Source organism: Equus quagga, unplaced genomic scaffold (assembly GCF_021613505.1).
Source record: "Equus quagga isolate Etosha38 unplaced genomic scaffold, UCLA_HA_Equagga_1.0 73442_RagTag, whole genome shotgun sequence".
Lineage (NCBI taxonomy): Eukaryota > Metazoa > Chordata > Mammalia > Perissodactyla > Equidae > Equus > Equus quagga.
The window spans coordinates 8,694,699-8,715,637 of NW_025802777.1; the positions used below are offsets into that span (position 1 = coordinate 8,694,699).

The window sequence follows — 20,939 nt, forward strand, 5'->3', positions numbered from 1 at the left end:
CCTTTCATCTTCCTGGACTCAGAGTATTTGACTGAAAGCAGAGTAATATGCAATGATGATATTGTATATTACAGTCATATGTCACTTAATGATGGAGACACATTCTGAGAAATGCAACCTTAGACAATCTCGTTGTGGTGTGAACATCATAGAGTGCACTTACACAAACCTACTACACACCTAGGCCATATGGTACTGATCCTACGGGACCACCGTCATGTATGCGGTCTGTCATTGATCGAAATGTCATTAGGCGGTGCGTGACTGTGTGTGTGTGTGTATATATATATTTTTCCTGGATGAACCAGCAAAGAAACACTAATCCAGAGCATACCGGCCATGTCCCTCAGTCCCCACTGAATGTCCACAGACCCCTACTGCTATTCCAGTTACTGTTGCCCATTGGCTGTCAGTGACTTCCCTGAGTTACCCCGCAATCGTTTTCTTTCCCCAGGGGAAAAGTATGAATTGCACGCAGCGACCGACACCACTCCCAGCGTGGTCGTCCACGTATGCGAGAGCGACCAGGAGAACGAGGAAGAAGACGAGATGGAAAGAATGAAGAGACCCAAACCAAAAATTATCCAGACCCGAAGGCCGGAGTACACGCCCATCCACTTAAGCTGAACAGGCACCGGGACGCAGAAGTAATCCAAGTCATACTCAATGGGGAGGAATCTTTTACTGTGGAAGTGGCCGGTCACAACTTTGGAGGTGGCAGCCGTGATCACGGTGGCAGAAATTCCAGTTCATGTTGCTCAGGAGAGAGGCAAGGCTTTGTCTCCTGGTTCTAGTGCTGCGCGTCAGTCAGTGTTCATGGCTCCCAGGAATGTCCTGGGCCAATCACTGAGTCTGGGGTGATCGCACAAGGACATTTGGGAACGTCTCGAGAAAACTGATAACGATAGTGTTTTGTACTTGTTCTTTTCTAGTAGGTTCTGTTTTTGCCAAGGGCAGGTTGATAATGGGTCCGGGGAGAGCCTTCTGTTTCTAACCAGCCCACGGGGTAGACTATCTCTACTGGTAGGACAAGGCACTGCGTGAAGCCACGGAGTGTCTGGTGCGGAAAGGTTGCGAAAACAACAACCATACAATGTGGGAATTGTAGTGTTTCCTTTCTTCCTCTCATGTTCTAATGTTTGTGCATGTATATTACTGATTTTCATGACTAACCTTTGTTCGTATATAGAGTTCCGCCATTGTTGTTTTACATCTTTTGGGAAGCTAGGAAAGCATTTGAAAAATCTGTCACCTCTCCAGATTCGTGACTCTCTTTGCAACAGCGCTCACACGTGGAATTCTACGGAACTCACTCACTCAGCACCCTGTCCGAAGCAAGCTACAACTCAGTGCTTTGGCAAAAGAAGTCGATCTGAAATTCCTGTGTAGAGTTTCGCTTATAATATTCAGAGAACCGCAGTTTCACTGCCAATTTTTTGTGGATAAGAAATTTTAGTTTAGGTGTTTTGGGTAGGACATCGGTTTCATTGATTTCTTTCATGTGGTGGTTTATCTCCATGAGTCATAGCCAAAAGCCTTTTAGGAGAGCTGTCGGGTGACATAGTTGATTTTTTACCCCACTAAAACATCAAGATAAACTTGTAAATACAGCTGATAGCATATATTCATACCTGTTGTGCACTTGGGTGAAGAATCTGGGAGTGGGAAAACAGTGTAAGACGTATTAACCCACTGTGAATTGTATGTTGTAGAAAATGCTGTCACAGCATTGGGCAGGACTCGAATTCAAGGCGTGTGAAGTGGGTAGCCGATGTGTGGTGACATGAGAGAGATGCAGTGCCTTTTCCCATTAATTCCTGATGGAATTGTTACACTAGGTTAACGTTTGTAATGTTTTTCTAGTTGTAATGTGTATGTCTGGTAAATAGGTATTATATTTTGGCCTTATGATACCATAACAAAATTTGTCCTTTGGAAATACCTAATGCCGAGCTAACAGTGCATGCTTTGGAAATTCCGAAGATGGTTTTCTTTAAGAAGCAAATACATTTGGTGGTTCATGTCAAGAAATTGACAGAATGTTCTCAGAACCCTGTTTACAGAACTCGGCAGGTTGGGTGGGGCAGGTGAGGGAGAGACCATTGCATAGCTGTCAAGTGTTCCTAGTGAAGTGCTTTTAAACTGGAGAGGCTAACCTCAAAATATTTTTTTTTAACCGCATTCTATAATAAATCGACACGATATGCTCTTTACGGAAAAGTTATGTTTGTCATTTTATTTCTAATGATCGGTCTGCGAGCCCTTTGAATTCTGCTCTATCAGAAGGACACATCCCGTCTTCAGTTTGAGCATAGAAACTGCTGATCCTTTGTTATGGTTCACGGAGGGTCAGCCACACTAACAGTACGTCACCTCATAAAGGGGAAAAAGGATGAAATTGGAAGTTTGAGTATTTCCTTTGTCTAGGGAGATGATACTATGATGAAAACTAACTGCTCCACTAAACAGTGTTTATGATTGTTAATTTGAGGAGTTCTCCTTCCTGTTAGGAAAGCTGTCCACAGAAGGTACGAAATCCCAAAGGCCAGTTATGTTCAGAAAGTCCATCTCGAGCCTTCTGGTTGAATCTCAGGCAGCCTTTTCCCTGGAATTCTTGTTACAAAGGGTCATCAGCTTCCTGTGTGCAAGGTGTAAACAACCAAGTATGTATTTGCTGAACACTAGCAAATGACATTCATCTGGATCAAGATTAACATTCGGCATTTTTCCATGAAAATTCACATGCTTCTCTTGTTTCCTTTTATGAATAGCCTCATCCAGTCATTTCCCAAGAGCATTTACATATTTCAAAGCCATATATGTTTGAAATTGAAACCTGTTGGGAATCCACATTTCCGTCAGGTTGGTTGAATCTGATTAGTGAGCAGATTCACTAATTGACCACTTAGTGGGGGAGGGGAGCTGTCATTTATCATTTGGAATCTCTAGGAGCCCACGGATGAACAGAGCTGGGTTGAGACATGCGCCAGCCCAGGATCCTGCTTCATAAATAACGCTGGAGCGAAGCCAAAATGTGTTGTCAGTTAACTCAGACGTCCAGCAGGTCCGCTTACACAACTGGGGAAATGTAAGTGGATGGTCCCACTGCCGGGGAAGCCAAGAGATCCTGGAGCAGAATTCGCAAGTCAGCCAACATCCTCACTCATGAAGGATGATGTCTGATGAGTAGTTCTGTGGCAGGTACGTGGGGCAGCCTCAACTGAAATTCTGAAACCAATAATGCCTGCGGTTGCTGGTTACCAGGCTGATGGATATGAAGGGCCCCCAATCATGAATGTGCCCAGGACTCCGCATTTCTTTGTCTGGCCCTGCTTGTGTGAAGACTCGGTAAAATGCAAACTGACAGACGCAAAGTGGGTGGCATCCCGCAAAACACACGCTTTGTCATTGATTGACTGCGTTCCTTAAATAGATTTGATAGTCTGTATTTCTGATCTGATGGTAAGTAGCTTAGGGCCATCCAAGAAAAGAAAATCAGCCCCTCCGAAATGTATGCTACATCCTAGTGAAGGGTAGTAAACGATGAAAGAAGCATAACATTTCACGCAGCTGTTAATACTTGGGTTATTAACATTGATTTGCAGTCAGCGACCATTTAAGATTTTGCATTTCCAGAACACTGTGTGAATTAGTGCCCACAGAAGACTTGGGTTTTCAGAAAGCTTTAACTTTAGGTAGAATATACAGAACTCACTACAAAGTAAATAGGTTTTATCAAATACCAAATTGCAAAGGATTCAATACACTATATGGACATGTTATCATCAAAAATGAATCGGCAGCTGGGGTCTGTCATCCTTTACGGCTTTTGCAGAACCCCAGGGAATGTTTGCCTCAATATAAGTGCCTATCAAGTAACATTCACCTAAAAAGCAGCAATTCGGAGGGAAACTGCATAAATAATTTCCTTAAAATTATTTGGGAAGAAGTTAGAACATAAGGAAAAAATATATTCTTTCTTCCCCAATTCTCTGGTATTTTGATTCTAAAGTAGGACATGTCAGGAATTTTTTCCAGCATGCCACCACTCTTGGCAATCTTTAATTCACATCTGAAATTCTCACTCTTGTGACTCACCAAAAGTTACATAGCAATCAGGTAGATGGATTTTGTTCTCGCATACCTCATTTTCTCCAGCAGTCCCTCCCTGCTGTTCGTGAAAGGTCATTTTAATCATGGCTATGTTTATGAGAGACAGAAGGAAATTATTTGCAAGTGATTGAGATGTGGTATCTATATTCGACATTTCTTTTTCTTGTGAGATTCTGATTAGGGCTTCATGACGATGCTACACAGCAAATGGGAGCCAAGGATTGCTATAGCCCCAGGTCACAGCTCGCTCTTTCAAGGCCATCAGGCCACCGCTCCTGGCTGACATTGATACTCTGATCAGTGGAATTTTCAGACAACTCACCATGTTGTCTTCCCTATGCACCATTATGCATGTTCTCTCTGTCTAGAACATTATCCCACTGCCCCAGCCCAGCCTAGGCTAACTCCACAATGATATGCACTCCATGAAAGCAGTCCCACATCTATCCTACTCAGATTTGTCTGGATCACTTGCAGCCACCACTGTGCCCAGCCTGCTGCCTTCAATAAATGTTACTGAAATAATTAACTGACTCATTGATATTTGTCAGACAGGTCTCCATCATTAATGTCTCTTTTCCCTAAGAATCATTCTTAGCTAGTCCTGCTGAATCTCCCATTGTATCCCATACTTCCCCATTGCCTTTTTATTGACTTATTTTTTTTATATTATTGCCTTTTTAGCATAATTGTTAAATTGTTTGTGTTCCCTGTTAGAACATAAGTCAAGTGAAGGCAGGATTCCTGTGGCCTGTGGCTCATTGTAGAAATCAACAAAAGATGGAGGGATGGATGATGGACAGATGGGTGGATGGATAGATGGGTGGGTAGTTGGATGGATGGATGGGTGGGTGGGAGGATGGGGATTTCAGAGGCAGAGCAGTGAGAGGTCACTAAGAGAGAATAGAAAATAATGAGGCATGTTGCCCTCTCCCTAGTCAGTAGAGCCGATAAGCAGCTCAGTGCTTTAACCCAACAAATTGCCAGGCTGCTGAAACAACAAGAACGGGAGAAAGAGAGAAAGAGACATAATTGTGTTGGAGCAGGGCAATAGAAGAGGAAAGAAAAGAAAACTTTTTAAAATTTTCTTCTCAAAACGGAGCAATTGGCTAGAAGATGAGTGACTGGGAAGGGGCGGGAAAGAAACTTTCAGGTAGATGGAAGTGTTCTGTATCTTGACTGAGCAATGCAATAGTAACAACACAGTCACAGTAAAACAAAGTCTATACATTTGCCCAAAACTCATCAAATTGCACACTCAAAATGGGTGCATTTTGTTACGTGTAAAGTATGCCTCAATAAAGTTGATTTAATTTTTAAAAGTCAGCATAAAAGAAAAAATTTCAAATCTTGGGACAATGGGCAACAGTTGGGGGAAGGTGTCAATTCTCATTATATCCTGGAAAAAACATTTTCAAGTGTCTAATGCTTTAATAGCATTCTTTTTTTTTTTTAGTTGGTGCCTAAGCTAACATCTCTTGCCAATGTTCCTCTTTTTTTTTTTTCTTCTTTTTCTCCCCAAAGCCCCCCAGTATATAGTTGTATATTCTAGTTGTAGATTCTTCTGGTTGTGCTATGTGGGATGCCACCTCAGCATGGCCTGATGAGTGGTGCTAGGTCTGCGCCCAGGATTTGAACCGGTGAAACCCCGGGCCGCCAAAGCAGAGCACACGAACTTAACCACTCCACCACGGGGCTGGTCCTAATAACATCCTTAAAACACAATATTATACAGCAAGGCAAAGCAGCACCCCAAATTAGTGTGAGCACTCTAATTAAGTTTTTCTAGAAAAGCTTGATATGTCCATGACAATGTTAACTTTAAAAATCAACTTTTTGATATTTATTTCCTTAAAGAATAATATACACCCTCAAATAATCAGTGGTAAATAAAATTGACTTTAATGTGTCTTTAATGTCAACCCACCCTCTCCTGAGACCTCGAGCAGCAGTGACATATTGGACCAGGAAAATACATCTGTAGTGATACATTTGAAATGAATGAACTATTGGGAAAAGAAACAAACAAACAAAAGAACCCACTATGTTTCTACAAGGTCAATTTTATTTCTGAAGCTTCTAAAACATTTTTCCTGCAAACTATACAAAATCCATATCATTCTTTTTATTACAAAAATAAAAAAATTTTAAGCACCATGAATATTGGAGAAATAACTTTTAAATGTTATATAGGATCATGAATAACCATTATAAATAGTGGCTCATATCAAATACGCATGTCGATACCTTCCAACATCTAATATTCTTCATTGGGTTTTATTACAGGCTCAGTTGCCAAATAACCTCTTTTAACTGAGTTCATTTGAATTCATGATTTGGATAAGGTAAAAATAGGCCCAGCTTCAGTTTTTGGTCTTCATGGCAGGTCTTTGGTGAAAAAGCAAAAAATTTGCTTTTGTAGAGGTACTGTTAAATAAGTGGGTATGTAGAAGTTTCTTAAAATATCTTCATATTGAATAATCAAGAATGGAGGGATTCACATAGATTAAATTGGCTACGGCATGGTATGCCTTGTTTTTATTAAATTGTTGCACACCCATAAACACATCAACATGAAATGCTACCATGGAAACAAACGTGATGGTGGGAAAAAAGTGCCCACAGCCTTCTCCCCACCACCCAGATTTGCTGCCTGGCTCCTTGGCTGGTACTGGGAACTAAGGAAGCTGAGCTCCTAGGAAGCCCAAGGGACCACTTGCATCTGGGAAAATAGGAGCTCCCATGGGAAAAGAAAGAATCAGGGTAGACCTTCAGAGAAAACGGGGAGCTGATCCTGCCCACACCAGCTTTGGTCTGATTCTTCAGGGAGCTTTCATTTGTGGCCAGTGAGAGACTCAGAGCAACTGCTGAGCTCAGGAGCTCGAGAGACAGACAGACAGATAAAAGAGCTTGAAAACCACACTGAGGCGGGACTTGTTTTCATTTAATATCTGGCTGGCCATCTGCTGTTTCTTAAACCCAACTGCAATGCTCAGGCACTGAACTGCCTCGGCTTTGAGTCAGCTGGTTTTCTCTGCTGAATTTCTGGGCTGAATTTCACTTCCAAAATGGTTTTTCTTCTTGTTTGGTTGAGAGCCACCCTGTTCCAGATTCTTGGTGGATATATTCTTTAACCCTCCCGGTATTGTGGCTTCATCAGGACACGTGGTGTTCTTCTCCCTGAGGTTACTCACCATCTCTGAGCCGAGTCTAATGTTGTAACCTATTGAGAAGTTATTCTTTGTATGGATGGTTTTCTTGTTTTTTGGTTTTTTTTTAACCCTTGTAGGCCCATTAGGAAAAGAATGGAAAAAGTTTCCCCTTGCAAGATGTTTAACTAGGATAATATGCTACTAAGTCTGGGCTCCTTTAGTCCCCAGAGGATCTCTCAGGTCCTAGTGTCTGGGGCTCCTCTCTCTGAAAGATCAATGTCTTCCTGGTGAGTGGTCGAGCTTCCCGTGTCTGAGAAAGCAGTCAAAGGAAGAATCTGTGTTCAGAGTTGGGAGAGGAGAGGCCAGAGGTCAGGAGAGGTTAGGGTTGGGGTGGGAGAAACAGAAAGGGGATGAAAGGAGAGAACTGAGCCTGTAAGCAGCCGGGGCCTCCCAGGAGGGAAGACTGGGGAGAGCCTGACTCTGTCTTTGTGGGTGAGATTCAGCGCCAAGGACAAAGCCTCCTCCAAGGTCCCCCATGGCCAAGCTTGGCGAGGACGCAGTTGATGGCTTCCCCTGCGAAGGATGCTCCTCTTTGTCCAGGCCATGCAGGCCTGAGCAAGGAGCAGAGGAAGGGCTGGGCCCTCTCCATGGTGTGGGAAGGCAGAGTCCTAGACTCCCTGTGTTCATGGAAAGAGCCCCCGAAATTGACCTCCACTGAACTGCCTGCCAATCTCAGAAGGTGGGTTCCTGGGCCAAATTTCATTTCATCCTATGCTCAGGGTGGCTTTTTTTGTTATTTTGCTTTTCATTTATTCAGACAAAATGTGCCCAAGTCCAAACTTTCTTTTGTCTTAATTTCCAAGCAGGACCCTTAAACCTATCCCTTCTCTAGTGTTCCTTGTCCCCATCAGTGGCGACACCATTCACCCAGCTCAGCTGAGAAATGCTGGGGTCATCCCTGACTGTCCTCTTCGTCACTCCTCACGTCCACTCCACTCGCAAGTGTTCTCACCTGTTTTCAAATGCATCCGGAGTCCCCCTCCTTCAGATCGCCTGGTCTAAGCCATCAAGGTCTCCGCCCCGGGGTGCTGCAGGAGCTTCTTGTGTGGTCGCCCTGCATTGCTCTGCTCTTTCCCACTCCAGTCACTTCTCCACAGCAGCCAGAGGGACCTTCCTTACCCCAGGTCAGATCCTGCCACACCTTTGCTCATCACCCCCCAGTGACTTTCCGTGCGTGACCACCTGGATGATGGATCCAAAGATATCCAGGTTCTAATCCCTGGGACGTGTGGATGTGATCTTATAGGGCAACGGCACTTTGCAGGTATGATTAAGATAAGGATTTGAGTTGGGGACGTGATCCAGGTGGGCCCAAGATGTAATCACAAGGGACCTTAAAAGAGGGAAGTAGGGAGAGATCTGACGACAGAAAAGAGATCTGAAGATGCTCCACCACTGACTTTGAAGACAGAGGAAGGGGCCACGAGCCCAGGGATGCAAGGAACACAGCTCTTGAGACTGGAACAAGCAAGGAAAAGGATTCCTCCCAGAGCCTCCGGAGGGAGCACGGCTTTGCCCCCACCTTCACTTCGCCCAGTGAAACTGATGTTTGGCTCTGGCCTCCAGAACAGACAGGGAAGAAATATGCACTGTGTTAAGCCACGAGTGTGGTACTTTGACGCAGCAGCAGTAAGAAGCTAATACACTCCCGACTTAGAAGGGAATTTAACATCCTTACTGGGCTCTGAGGCCCTCTCCCTCCTGGCCTCTGTCCTTCATGTCTGACCTCCTCTTCTACACTCTCTGCTGGCTCAGCACTGCCCAGTTACACCTGAGCACATGCTAAGCACCCTCCTTCGTATCTGAGTTTGCCACAGATATTAACTTCCGTGCAGTTTCCAGGACAATGCTGAAAGAGGTGTGGATGGGGATTTTTAGGCCTCTGCCTTGGGCTCTGAACACTGGAAACTACTAAATTTCTTCTAGAGGAGGAAATTACACCATCGACCCATGTTGCCAGCTGCCCAGGGCATGCGATGACCCATGTTGCTCCAGCCTTGTCGGGCCACATAGACTAGGCAGTGGGTGGACCACTGAACCAGTGGTGTGAATTAGGAATGACCAAGAATTCAGAATACTTTCTGGAAATAAAGCTTCCTCCCCAGGGAGTGAGGGTTGTGGATCTTGACTGGGATACGCTGCAGGGACCCTCCAAGGATGGTGGTTCAAAGGAGGCAGAGGCAAGTGACTAACAGATGGCCTTAAGGACTCAGGACATTTCTATTGCTAATGCCCAATCTTGGGTTATCTCAGCGGAGAGCCCAAGTCCTTCGAAGCAAGTATTTGGGGGTGGGAGGGAGCTATACAAGGTCATACAGACAGTTTCACGGTGATGGGCTGTCCACCTGATTGGGAGAGTCCTGGACTCAGGCCATGGGTCAAGGGTACCCTGAGGGACAGACTTTGCTCTATCTAAGCTCAGAGCAAGCGAGTTTGAGCCCCACTCACGGCTTCTTCCAAGTACAGAGGCTGATGGAGAGGGGTGGAGGAGAAAGCGAGGGGAGCATGATGCAGAAGGAGAATCATGGCGCCAGGCAAGGGCCGCGTGCAGAGGGGGCAGTGCTGAGCCAGCAGTTCACAGCTCAAATGACCACCTTGCAGGATTCCCGCGGCCTCACCAGCAGGTCTTTGCAAGCTGGCTGCCATGCTCTGGGATACAGCCCCTGGGCCTGTTGTGAAAGACGCAGAATGGTGTGGCCAGACCTCACACAGGGCAACTGTGCTCAGGAGGAAGAGACTAGAAAGAGTTCTGCCAAGTTCCTGAGACTGCCCTAAGGACAAGTACCTACTGCCAATGATGTGAACGCTACAGTGCACTTAGGGGGCCTTCAGAGACGAGAAAGGGATAAGAGAAGGGGCAGTACTGGCCCCTCTTCCATTAGGGACCCCTGTGCCCCTGCCTCCATCCTCACCCCAACTCCCAGATGATGGACAGAATGGGAGGCGTTTCATCTGCTGACAGGGGCCTGGCTGTGGGAGCCCCCCACTGATGTACTCTGCCACCCACCCGGGCAGGGCCTGCCTCCCCTGCAGAGAAGCAGGCTTCGAAAGAGGAGACCTCAGGCATAAGCAGAGCCTACCTCCTCCCAGGGCCATGGTCCTGACAACCGGGAGGGAGCTGGGAACCTAAGAAGATGAGCTGGGCCTGGGAGGTGGCTGAGCTTCAGCTTCTGTGACCGCTCACCAGCCAAGGCCACCAGCGCCCCCTGCTGCCAGTATTGAGCTGTGCACACTCAGAGAGCGGTGAGGGGAGAAATACAGCACCTTGGGACAGGAAGTTCGGATGGAGGCAGAGGCCAGCGTTACATCTGGCATGGAAGGGGAGGCAGAGAGGTGACCTAGGCAGGCCATGCAGGGCCGTGTAGGAGAAGGTAAGGGGGCTCAGCAGCGGGCACCCCCCGTCTGAAGAAATACTTCCTTTATCCCCGGCCTCCAGAGAGTTCCCCGGACGCAGCAGAAATCTGGCGGGAGGCTGTGCCCCCCGGGGTTGGAGAGAACGAGAGTGGGATTGATAAGGATGCCTTGTGAGTTGGGGCCGAGCGCTTGCGGTAGGCAGAACGGCCAAGATGCCCCCACAATTCCCACCCCCACCCCAGGTGAACAAGCCCTACGTGAACCCCTCCTTGGGTGTGGGCAGGAGTTGTGACTATGATGGGGTATCACTCTCATGATTATATCGCTTTATATGTCCTGAGTTCTACAGGTAGAACTCAGTGCCCTACTCAAGTGACTATGAGTTAGTCAGAGGAAAGATTATCCTGGGTGGGTCTGACCTAGTCAGGTGAGCCCTTGAAGGAGACAAGAAGCCAGGAGGGCTCTCCTCCTGGCTGGGAAGAAGTGAGCTGCCAGGTTGTGGGAGGAGGGTCATGTGCCAGGGACCTGATGGAAACTTCTAGAAGCTGAGAGCAGTCCCTGGCCAATAGCCAGCTAGAAAAAAGGGAAGTCAGTTCTACAAATACAAGAAAACGAGCTCTGCTAACAGCTGCATGAGCTTGGAAGAGGCCTCTGAGCCTCAGGGGAGACTGCAGCTCTGGTTAACACCTTGATTTCCAGATGGTCTTGCCTGGTGAGAGGCCCTGAGCAGAGGACCCAGCCAAGCCATACCAGGACTCCTGACCCATGGAAACTGTGAAGTACAAATGTGTGCTGTTTTAAACTTCCAAGTTGGTGGCAATTAGTTGTGCAGAGAGAAAACTATACAAAGGTGTGAGGTGTGACCTCAAATGACAGGTGTGAACTCTTCATCAGGGCCAGGCTCACAGGACCATAAGGCCAGCACATCTGGGCCAGGCTGTGCACCGCTGTGAGCCGCCAGCCCCCAGTGGACCTGAGCTCTCCTCCCCCAGGCCTGTACTGCAGCCTTCAAGCCATGTTGATGTAAATGTTAGTTTCTTGTCTCCTTTTTTGATGAATGCATAAGATATTTTAGTAAGCTCTTTCCTAGGCAATTTTACAAAAAGATGCATCTATGAATTTGGATGGGTTTAATTTGTGGTTTTTTTCAAGGGTATGATACTCTTGGTACAAAGTATTCCTGTAAAATATGCAAAGTACAGTTACTATGATTAAAAAAATCAGGCTTCTCATGACTATTTGAACTAATGGAAGACTAGAAGCACAGATAATACCATACACAGGTTAATATTGCAACGTTTCATTCAATGCTCATTTAAAAAGTATTCATGGAGGATGCAGAAATGCCAGACACTGTTGGCAGAGCTAGAGATGAGGGGAATAGAAAGGACCAACACGGTACCCACTCTCACAGAGCTTAGTAAGAGGAATCAGACTGGAAACATGTGAACAAATCCATTAAATCATTTCAGGTAGTAAGAGATGCCATGAAGAAGATAAATAAGATGCATCTGTTTCCTATGGGTGCTGTAACAAATTACCCCAAACTTAGTGCCTTATCTTCTGGATAATAAGTTCTGGAGGTGAGATAATAAGTTCTGGAGGTGAGAAGTCTACAATCAAGATGTCAGCAGGGCTGTGTTCCTTCCGGAGGCTCTAGGGGAGAAGCTGTTTCCTTACCTTTTTCCAGAGGATACTTACATTCCTGGGCTCGTGGCCCCTGCCTTGCATCCCTCCAAACCTCGCTTGTTTCTGTCACCTATTTTAATCACCTCCTCTTCACCCTGCTGGTGAGGAAGGGAGTCCTGCCCCAGGGTTATGGGATGCAGAACACTCGACCACAGATACATGAGATCAACTGCAGTTTATTAGTCTCGTACACTCACAGCCAGAGGAGAAGGACATTGCACACCAGGCAGGGCCATACGAGATGGCACTCAGGAACAGAGTGAACAACGAGGGGCTGTGGGAGGAAAGCTTTGTAGTAACAGTAGGGTGGGGTGACCCTTGGTTCTCACAGGAGGGTAGCATGGGCCTGCTTGAATAATTCCACTAGCTGGGTGGGAACTGAGTCCTGCTACTCAGGAATAAGCAAGAACTGAGCCTGGTCCCCTTGATAAGGAGGGTCGTTTGGCTGGGGGACCTCACCCGTGGGAGCAGAGTCCAGAGGGGAACTTGCAGTTAAGCCATTTGAAGTCCTCTGAATTCCACCAGATGTCAAGGCAGCACATGTCGAGTCTGATTTTATGTCTTATACCACATTGTCACCACTCCTCTTCCTGGCAGAAAGTGGTTGAGGCAAAATTTCCACCCATGTTTGTCTGACTCCAGGGCTGTTGCTCTAACCACCACATCACACAGCCTCTCTAGTGCTGTGGGTTGTGGTGGCCAGTGTGTAAAGATGGCCCCCAAGGAGCCATGCCTGCCAGCATTCATGCCCTTGTGAGGTCTGCTCCCACACTGAGTCTCGACTGGCCGTAAGACTCAATTTAACCAACAGACCGTGGTAGACATGACATTGTGTCTGTTCTGGGCCTATGAAGGCCTGGCAGCTTAGAGGGTGAGACCCTCTAGGGAGAGAAAGGGTACAGTGGGGAGTACCAAGATACCAGTCACGTAAGCAAAGAAGCCATCTTGGAACATTCTAGCAAAACAGAGTCTCAGAGACTATAGCCCCAGCCAACCTCATGGAGCAGAGGAATGGCCTGCTGAAGCCAGGTGATCCACAGTGTAGTCAGAGAGAATACACTCGGGGCTGTTTTAAGCTGCTAAGTTTTGAGGTGATTTATTACTCCGATAGATAATGAAAACTCCAGTTTAAATCTTCTCTCAGTGAATTTTGCACCATTAGTGAAGCAGAACCACTTCCGCCTAGTGCTACAGTAAAGAAAGCAACCTGATTCTCTCTTGTACGAGAAGAACCCTTGGGTAAAGAGACTTGTGTATCAATAAAAAAGGATGATGGAAGCCCTCCAGCTGTCCTACACTTTTTATCATTTATATTCACTTCTGTGGATATTTTAATAAAGCTTCCTCACTCTTTGCAGATTCCCCGTGTTTAAAAAAGAAATATTCTGTCACAATGCTTGATTGTTCTGAAGCCTTTCGAGAGAGTTACTGCATCCATGTTCTTCCAGAAACACCGAAAGCATGACTTCAACCCATTAGCTAACCTAGCCCCGAGGTAACGTGTTAGGTTCTTTGTATGGCTCCAAAGAAAGATGGTGTGTAATTCCAGGTGGTGGTGTCATTAGGCACAGCCGCTGTTCTAAAAAAACATTCTAAAAGCCAGAGGAGGTGTCTTTAAAATTTTTCAGACTCATGCCAAAGCTGCTAAGTCAGTGGTGGCCTCCCACCAGGCCCTCCCACCTCTCCCGTGGTTTATGATGCAGCAGAGTTTTGAGGGAAGGCATTGTATTAAGCTAAATATGATCTGCTCAAAATTTCCCTGCCACCGTTGACTTAGGTGTTCTCCTGAGCAAGGGAGATTCCAGAACACCCCATCCCAGGGTCATCATTTAATTCCCCCAAGAAAGATGTTTGAGGCTGACATGCCGACATGTGTTTATTTCTGTCACCATTAGAGATGTACTTTTCTTTCAGAAAGAAGTCTCCACGTGCCTAGGAGGGCCCAGGCCCTGGTTCTCATCACAGTCTTCCACCCAGCCCTCTCTCAGCAACTCCAGAATTACCCATATCTAGCTGGGTACATTGATTTCCCCTCAATGTTTCCAGATCTCAGTCCACCCAGTGACTTGAGCTAGGGCCGTGGAAGGGACCCCCTGTTTCCTTGTCCCCCACTTCACTCACTTCTCAAGTCCTGCTCATTCTCTCTTCTTTCTTTGGAACATGAGCCCTGCGCTCCAATCCCAGAACTCCCCACCCTCCACCCCACGCCGAGCCCTATGCAACCACTAATCTCCTTTCTATTTCTATAGATTTCACTGCTCTAGACTCCCATATAAATGGGATCATATAATATGTGATCTTTTGTGACTGGCTTTCTTCACTTAGCAAAACATTTGTGAGGTTCATACACCTTGTAACATGTGTCAGTACATCATTCTTTTTTATGGCTGAGTAATATTCCACTGTATAGATATACCACATTTCAATTATCCATTCATCAGTTGATGGACGTTAGGATTGTTTCTACTTTTTCACTATTATGAATAATGTTGCTACGAACATTTGCATAAAAGTTTCTGTGTGGGCATACTGTTTTTATTTCTCTTGGGTGTATACCCAGGAAGTAGAATTGCTGGGTCATATGGTAACTCTATGTTTAATCATTTGAGGAACTGCCAGACTGTTTTCCAAATCTGCTGAACCATTGCACTCGCCCACCGGGAGTGTGTGAGGGTTCCAATTTCTCCACGTCCTCTCTGACACTTAACCGCTCTCTGACTTTGTGGGTATGAAGTGGTGTCTTGCTGTGGTGTGCATTTGCATTTCCCTGACGATTAGTGATGTTGAGCATCTTTTCCTGTGCCCAGCTGGCCACTTGCTTTGGTTTGAGAGGAGGGGCTTCATTTTGCAGAACATCCTACCATTCTCTCTCGCTCTCCTCCTTCCCCTCTGCCCTCCTAAATCCCACCCACCCCAAATGCACACCCAGGTCCAAACTCTTCTCCCTCCATTACATAGGGTGGCTCCCCTCTTTCTCTGAAGGCCCCGTGCCTGTCAACACAAGGGCCCAGGGCGCTCCGGGTCTGCCACAAGTGGGCTTACCTGACAGAGGCAGGACATCTCGCACCAGCTGCTTAGATGAAAATTTCTCCATCTTCCTACATCTGTGTAACTGGCACATGGGAGGGGCTTACTAGTGGATAGCTGTTAGTATTTATATGTGTTTGAATGTATGTGTTTACTTCTTGGAAGTGCTACAGATTCACAAGATGAGGAGCTCCTCCAAAAATTCAGAAGGAAGAAAAGGGTTTGGTGGCATATGTTGAAATTTTGGACCCCCAAAGAGCCCACTTTTCATAAGGATCTACTTTCAGTAAAGTAAAACAGATAGTTTTCTAAAGAAGAAAGAGCCTTAGAAAGATGAGAAACTCACTCATGCCTGATGGTAGCCATGGCAAGATTTATATGTAAAGCTCAGAAATTCTAGAGTCCTGCTTCTTAAGGGAAACTACTGGGGCTGAATAAGGAGCAGTGTGACTTCTGATTGTGTGTCATTACCAGCCTTGGCTGAATTCCAGTCTCAGGCCAGTGCCCTGAGCATCTCTTTGTACTTCACATGTGTCAAGAAAGAACAATCGACAGTAGGTCCTCAATGCACTCTTGTTGACTGTTGGAGGGACCGGTAGGTCAAGTCAACAGGTGGGGTCAGGTAAAAGAGGGCAGGGGGTGTGGGTGGGGAAGGAGGATGGGCTTTCCTAATCATAGCACAAGGGGCGCTCCATCCAGGTAGGCACTAGAGATGACTAGGAGTGACTGACAACAAGAACTCCAAGGTAAGTCTACACCCATATAAAGGACAGGACACGTCCTGGGATGAAAAAAATCAACCTGGGTTTTGGTCTTTATTCCTGGTTGGTGCAAAGACATGAGAAACTAACAAGCTGGGTGACTTTGTCAAATGGGGAAATCACCCTCAGGCCAGTTTCTCCGTCTGTTGAATTCATTTATTCTCTGAACAGTTATTGAGTACCTGCCAGGTACCCAATACAGTGCTGAATGTTGGGGATAGCAATGAATCAAAGTCCTGATAATCCAGCCAGGATCGAGTGCAAGAGGAAGGATTGGGCCTTTCTACCTGAGGAAGCCCAAGAAAGGTTACTACAGCAAGGTGGTATTAATGTTGATTCTTGACAGATGGGAAGGACTCTGCCACATGGACCAAAAAAGGAAAGGTGTTTTAGACGATGTTGTTGGTACAACAGCAAACACCTGCAGAAGGGGAGTGTTCATCTAGTCGAGGTATGGGACCTCTAGATGCACACTCCCCCGGTTGATGATAACACTAAGCTCAAGGCCCACCTTGGGATCTAGTGACCCCCAGGGCTTAAGAGGTTATGATGGAGTTCACTGTTTCTGGAATCCAGAGAGTAGCCGAGGTGTACCTTGACCAGAGATTAACAGATGCCATCTTTAGCCTGCAGAAGTCATGGACACTCCACCCGCAGACTGGGGGCCTGCCAGGGATGAGATCATAGTTCAGGGGTGGGTTCTCGAGTCTGGGCTTGTTCCTGGGGCACTGGCATGGGGCCCACATGCTTAGAGGTTTCTTCTGTCTACCAACGCTTACACCTCTAGGCTCTGCTGGCTAATATTCCCATATACTCACCAACCATGCCTCTTGGACCCAGAGACGAAACCTTCTCATCCACCTCCATCCTGCCCTCAGGGTCCAATAATTCTATTTGTAGGCCCTGAAACCAATAGGATGATCTCATCCTTTTTCGCAGACAGTTGGGTATCTACCTCTAGGACAAGAACAAGAGTTGAGACCTGGGGATGGGAGTGTCCTCCCAGACCAATAGGTCCCTGTCCCTACTTCCTGCTAGAAACCCTTTCCCCACTCCCACTGGAGCTTTGAGCAGTAGTCCCCAAGCTCTACAGGGGGAGTTGCTCTCATCTTCTGTCTGGAGCAGACTGTTCTGTGTTTAAGAGTGTGGGGGCCCTTTTTCTATCACTTTTTCTCTGGGCAGTAACTTATTACAGTGAATAACCTTGACTTGCTTTGTCCTACTCTCTGCTGTGATATGTACATAAGTAGAGTTCTTGATCCTTCTTCACGAGACTTGAGATGACCTTCCATCTTCTACTCTTCTGAGCTCTTTTGTGCTTGTGGCGCAGTCCAACTTCCACAGGAGGGCAGCTTCTCACCTGGCATCTACACTTGCTTAATCTCACCCTTGCTAAAGCAGGAGACCGCAGTGGCAGGCCAGAACAAGTCCTGTAGCCTTGGGCTAAGGGTGGATGACACTTGAGTGATGTCCCCCAAAGTCCCACCTCCCTCATCCACCCCACAGCAGAAGTTGGCGGACAGTTGAAACACCTAATAGTAAGGATAACTAAAATCCTCATATCTTTTCTATATGTAGGAGGTTACAGCTTGGAGCCAGGCACCTTTGCTAACCTCTTGGAGAGACAGGGAGACAGGGCGCCATCCACCTTGATGGTCACATTTCAAAGACTTGACTCCAAGGTCCCTAAGAAAGACATTCCTAGAAAGCAAGAATGATAAGGGACTTATTCAGATTTTTGGAAGATTGGCAAACATCCCAAAGAGAAAGAGAAAGAATTCTAAAATAAGAACTCAAAAACAAGAGAGGGAGGCGTTCTCTTTCCCTTTTGGGACCAGGGAAAATGCTATTTCTTGTTATTTGTATTTACCCTTATACTGCCTAGGAAATTAGGGAGCAACTGAAGACCACTGAAGGGCAGAGTGCCTGGGAGAATGGTCCCCCAAGCCCAGGGGTGGAAGAGCTTCTGTCGTCCAGGCAGACTGGCCCTCCTTTTCCTGTTCGCTGGCTGCTCCACTTCCCAGGCCACCGGCCAGTCCTGGAGCTGCTGTCTCCTGAGGTCTCACAAGCACCCTCCCAGATCCAGCTTCCCTCGTTTTCCTGTCCTCATTCCCACCCCCATTTCTCTGTCTAAAACCTGCTGTCTGCTGCAGTGGACTGACCTTGAGAACACAAAAGTCCTTCTTGCTTTTGAGCCACCGGAATCGGCAAGTAGTTCAGAAAGGCGTCCCCAGGACCTGGGGAACCGAACTAAAAATCCAGATACCTGGGGCACTCCCCAGACTAATTAAACCAGGACCACCGAGCAGTTTTGAAAGCTCCCCCGGATTCTAAAGTGTGACCAAGGGTGGAAACCTCTGGCAGGCGGCAGAACATGGAGCCATCTTTTGTGTATTACTGGGGAGTCCAGACTGGAACCTGTGAGCGAGAGGAGCCTGTGAAACTTTGTTGGGAGAGGAAGAGTAAGATTGGGGAGTTTGAAAGATCCTCTGGTGGCCATGAGGAGGGTGGACAGGAGAGAAGAAAGGCTGGAGACCACAGAGGAGATTGTTGGGTGATCAGGTGAGAGCCGTCTGGGCCTGGGCTTGGCAGGGGCAAGAGGGCTAGAGAGAAGGGGCAGAGTCTGAGAAGGGTTAAAGAAGCACTTCGACCTTGCTCACCATCGCTCAAGGTCCTCCTTTTCCCCTTCTCTCTGTTCTTAGGTTTCTGCAGTCTTTAAGTCAGTTCCCAGAAGAACAGGAGTTAGCGTTCACACTGGGAAGTCTGGCAAATGTCCCCTCATGAGGAGGCAGGAACATCTGCTTACATCACTCGTCAGAGATGAATTCAAGGGGGAGGTCATTCTACCAGGGCTGTGGGAGGGGAGGGAGATTCTGGATAACTTTTCTCTCTTCTCGATTTTATAAATTTTTCTAGCATGGTTACATTACTTTAAAGGAAAACCAAATTCATGATAATAAAAAGCATCATTAAACAATTTCTGCTTGTGGTTAATATTCTCATGGCTGATTCCAAGTTCCTAAGATGCAATACTGGGATGAAACCCAGGGGTTACTTTCTTCAGTTTTCTTCCTAACTGTCTATGAAGGAGAATGAACCATTTCCCCATATACTCAATGACAGAATTCCCTAAAATGGAATATTACAGCCTTTAGTGTGTGGCTAAAGTCCTGGGCCGGGGTTTCAGGTTAATTGCAATTTCAGATGGTGCCGTCTCACCAATCACAGAATCCAAAGCTAGGCTGGAAATTGCTTCTTCCCAGTAGGGGACAGTATTTCCTGTTCAGTCCTTAACTGTGATGTAACATGCCCCCTACAGGGACTGAAAGTTTCTCCTCTTCTTAACTCGCCCTGTTACTTCCTGTTTCCGCCATGGCCACAGGAAAGGGTTTCTCATATTTGAGAATTCAGCAAGAATGCTGGTTGCATCTCTTTTTTATCTGGAAAACCTTGACCTACTTTGCATCCTCATCTTGTCAGACATTTTAGCAACATTGGCCAGAGGGAACCACCCCCTCCTTTTCGAGACACCTTATTTTCCTGACTTCCAGGATGATGTTCTCTCTGGCTGTTGCTTCTCGCTCTCCTTTCCTGCTTTATTCTCCTGAGAGACTGAATAAACAAATGGACAAGGCCAGGTCAGACATAAAAATAGAACTCTGACTCACAACCTGCAGCAACCTGCCCCCGAAAACAACATCTTATCTCTAGTAAGCAGCCCAGGAAGCCAGACGGCTATCAGCCAGGCTTGTCCGAAGCCAGCGTGCTATCTCGAATAACATTATGGAAGCTAACCAGTAACTTCTATAACAATCAGCCTCAAATAGCCAGGACTTGACTGATAACTGACAGCTTCCCCAGTTTTTCCCCCCTCCCAACTTGGAACCAACCAGAGAAAGACAAATATGCTGCCTAAAACAATCATAGAGGATGCCCCCCTTCTAGTTAGCTGCCTGCATCTTCCCCAGGCCCGCAGCCTCCAATCAGGACACCTGAAGTCTTCTCTTTTTTCCACTATGAAGCTTTCCCGTTTCTCTGCCTGTCTTTGAGTCTCTAATAAAATGGCAGTGTTGGTGGCCGACTCCCTGGCTGCAACACGCTCTGAATAAATAGCCTTTGGGTTTCTCATTTAGTTAGTCTTTATTTATTTGCACACTTGTCTATGAAACTCTAACCCCTGGAGTGTCTCAGGACGGATCCTCAGAACTCTCTTCTCTAAGGACCCTTTCTCCAGGGGGATTTTATCAAGTCCCCTGGCATTAAGTACCATCAATATGCTGATGACACCCGAATGTGTGTCTCCAACCTGAGTCCTCTCTGAGCTCCAGATTCAACATACAACTGCTCACTTCTAGACACGGACTTTGAAAAGCACCCCAACCTTCACATGTGCAAAAGACAAACTTCTAGATCTTTCCCCCCTCCTCCTCAATTCAGTTAATGACACCAGCCTCCACACAGCTGTTCAGGTCAAACCCAGCTGACTTCCTTGAGTCTTATTCTCACTTCTTGGGCTCTGCCACATTATTCAGAGCCATTCGGGGACTTCTGACACCTCTGCTTCAAGATGGTTCTCAGATCTGTACGTTTCTCGCTCTCTTCTCTGCAACCAGCCTAGTTCAAGCCCCGTAATATCTCACATGGACCACATGGAGGCTCACTTCACGCCTCGGAGCGAATGAGTGAGCAGCTGGGTTGATTTCTCACTGACCTCCAATATCTAGCTGCTCTCAGTGGTTCTAAAGAGCCTTTTCAGCAGATGGAATTTATCTTCCAGGAAACT

At 46.6% G+C, this 20,939-nt stretch overlaps 1 protein-coding gene across 1 annotated transcript in view; it reads left to right on the plus strand.

Annotated features, from left to right (window-relative positions):
- Positions 1-2,213, plus strand: part of LOC124234346 (calcipressin-1) — a 96,462-nt gene extending 94,249 nt beyond the window's left edge. Inside the window, exon 4 of the mRNA XM_046651680.1 lies at positions 455-2,213. Within this exon, the coding sequence (XP_046507636.1) occupies positions 455-627 (173 nt within the window). The 3' untranslated portion in view covers positions 628-2,213. The remainder of the gene's footprint in view (positions 1-454) is intronic.
- The last annotated feature ends 18,726 nt before the right edge of the window (positions 2,214-20,939 follow it).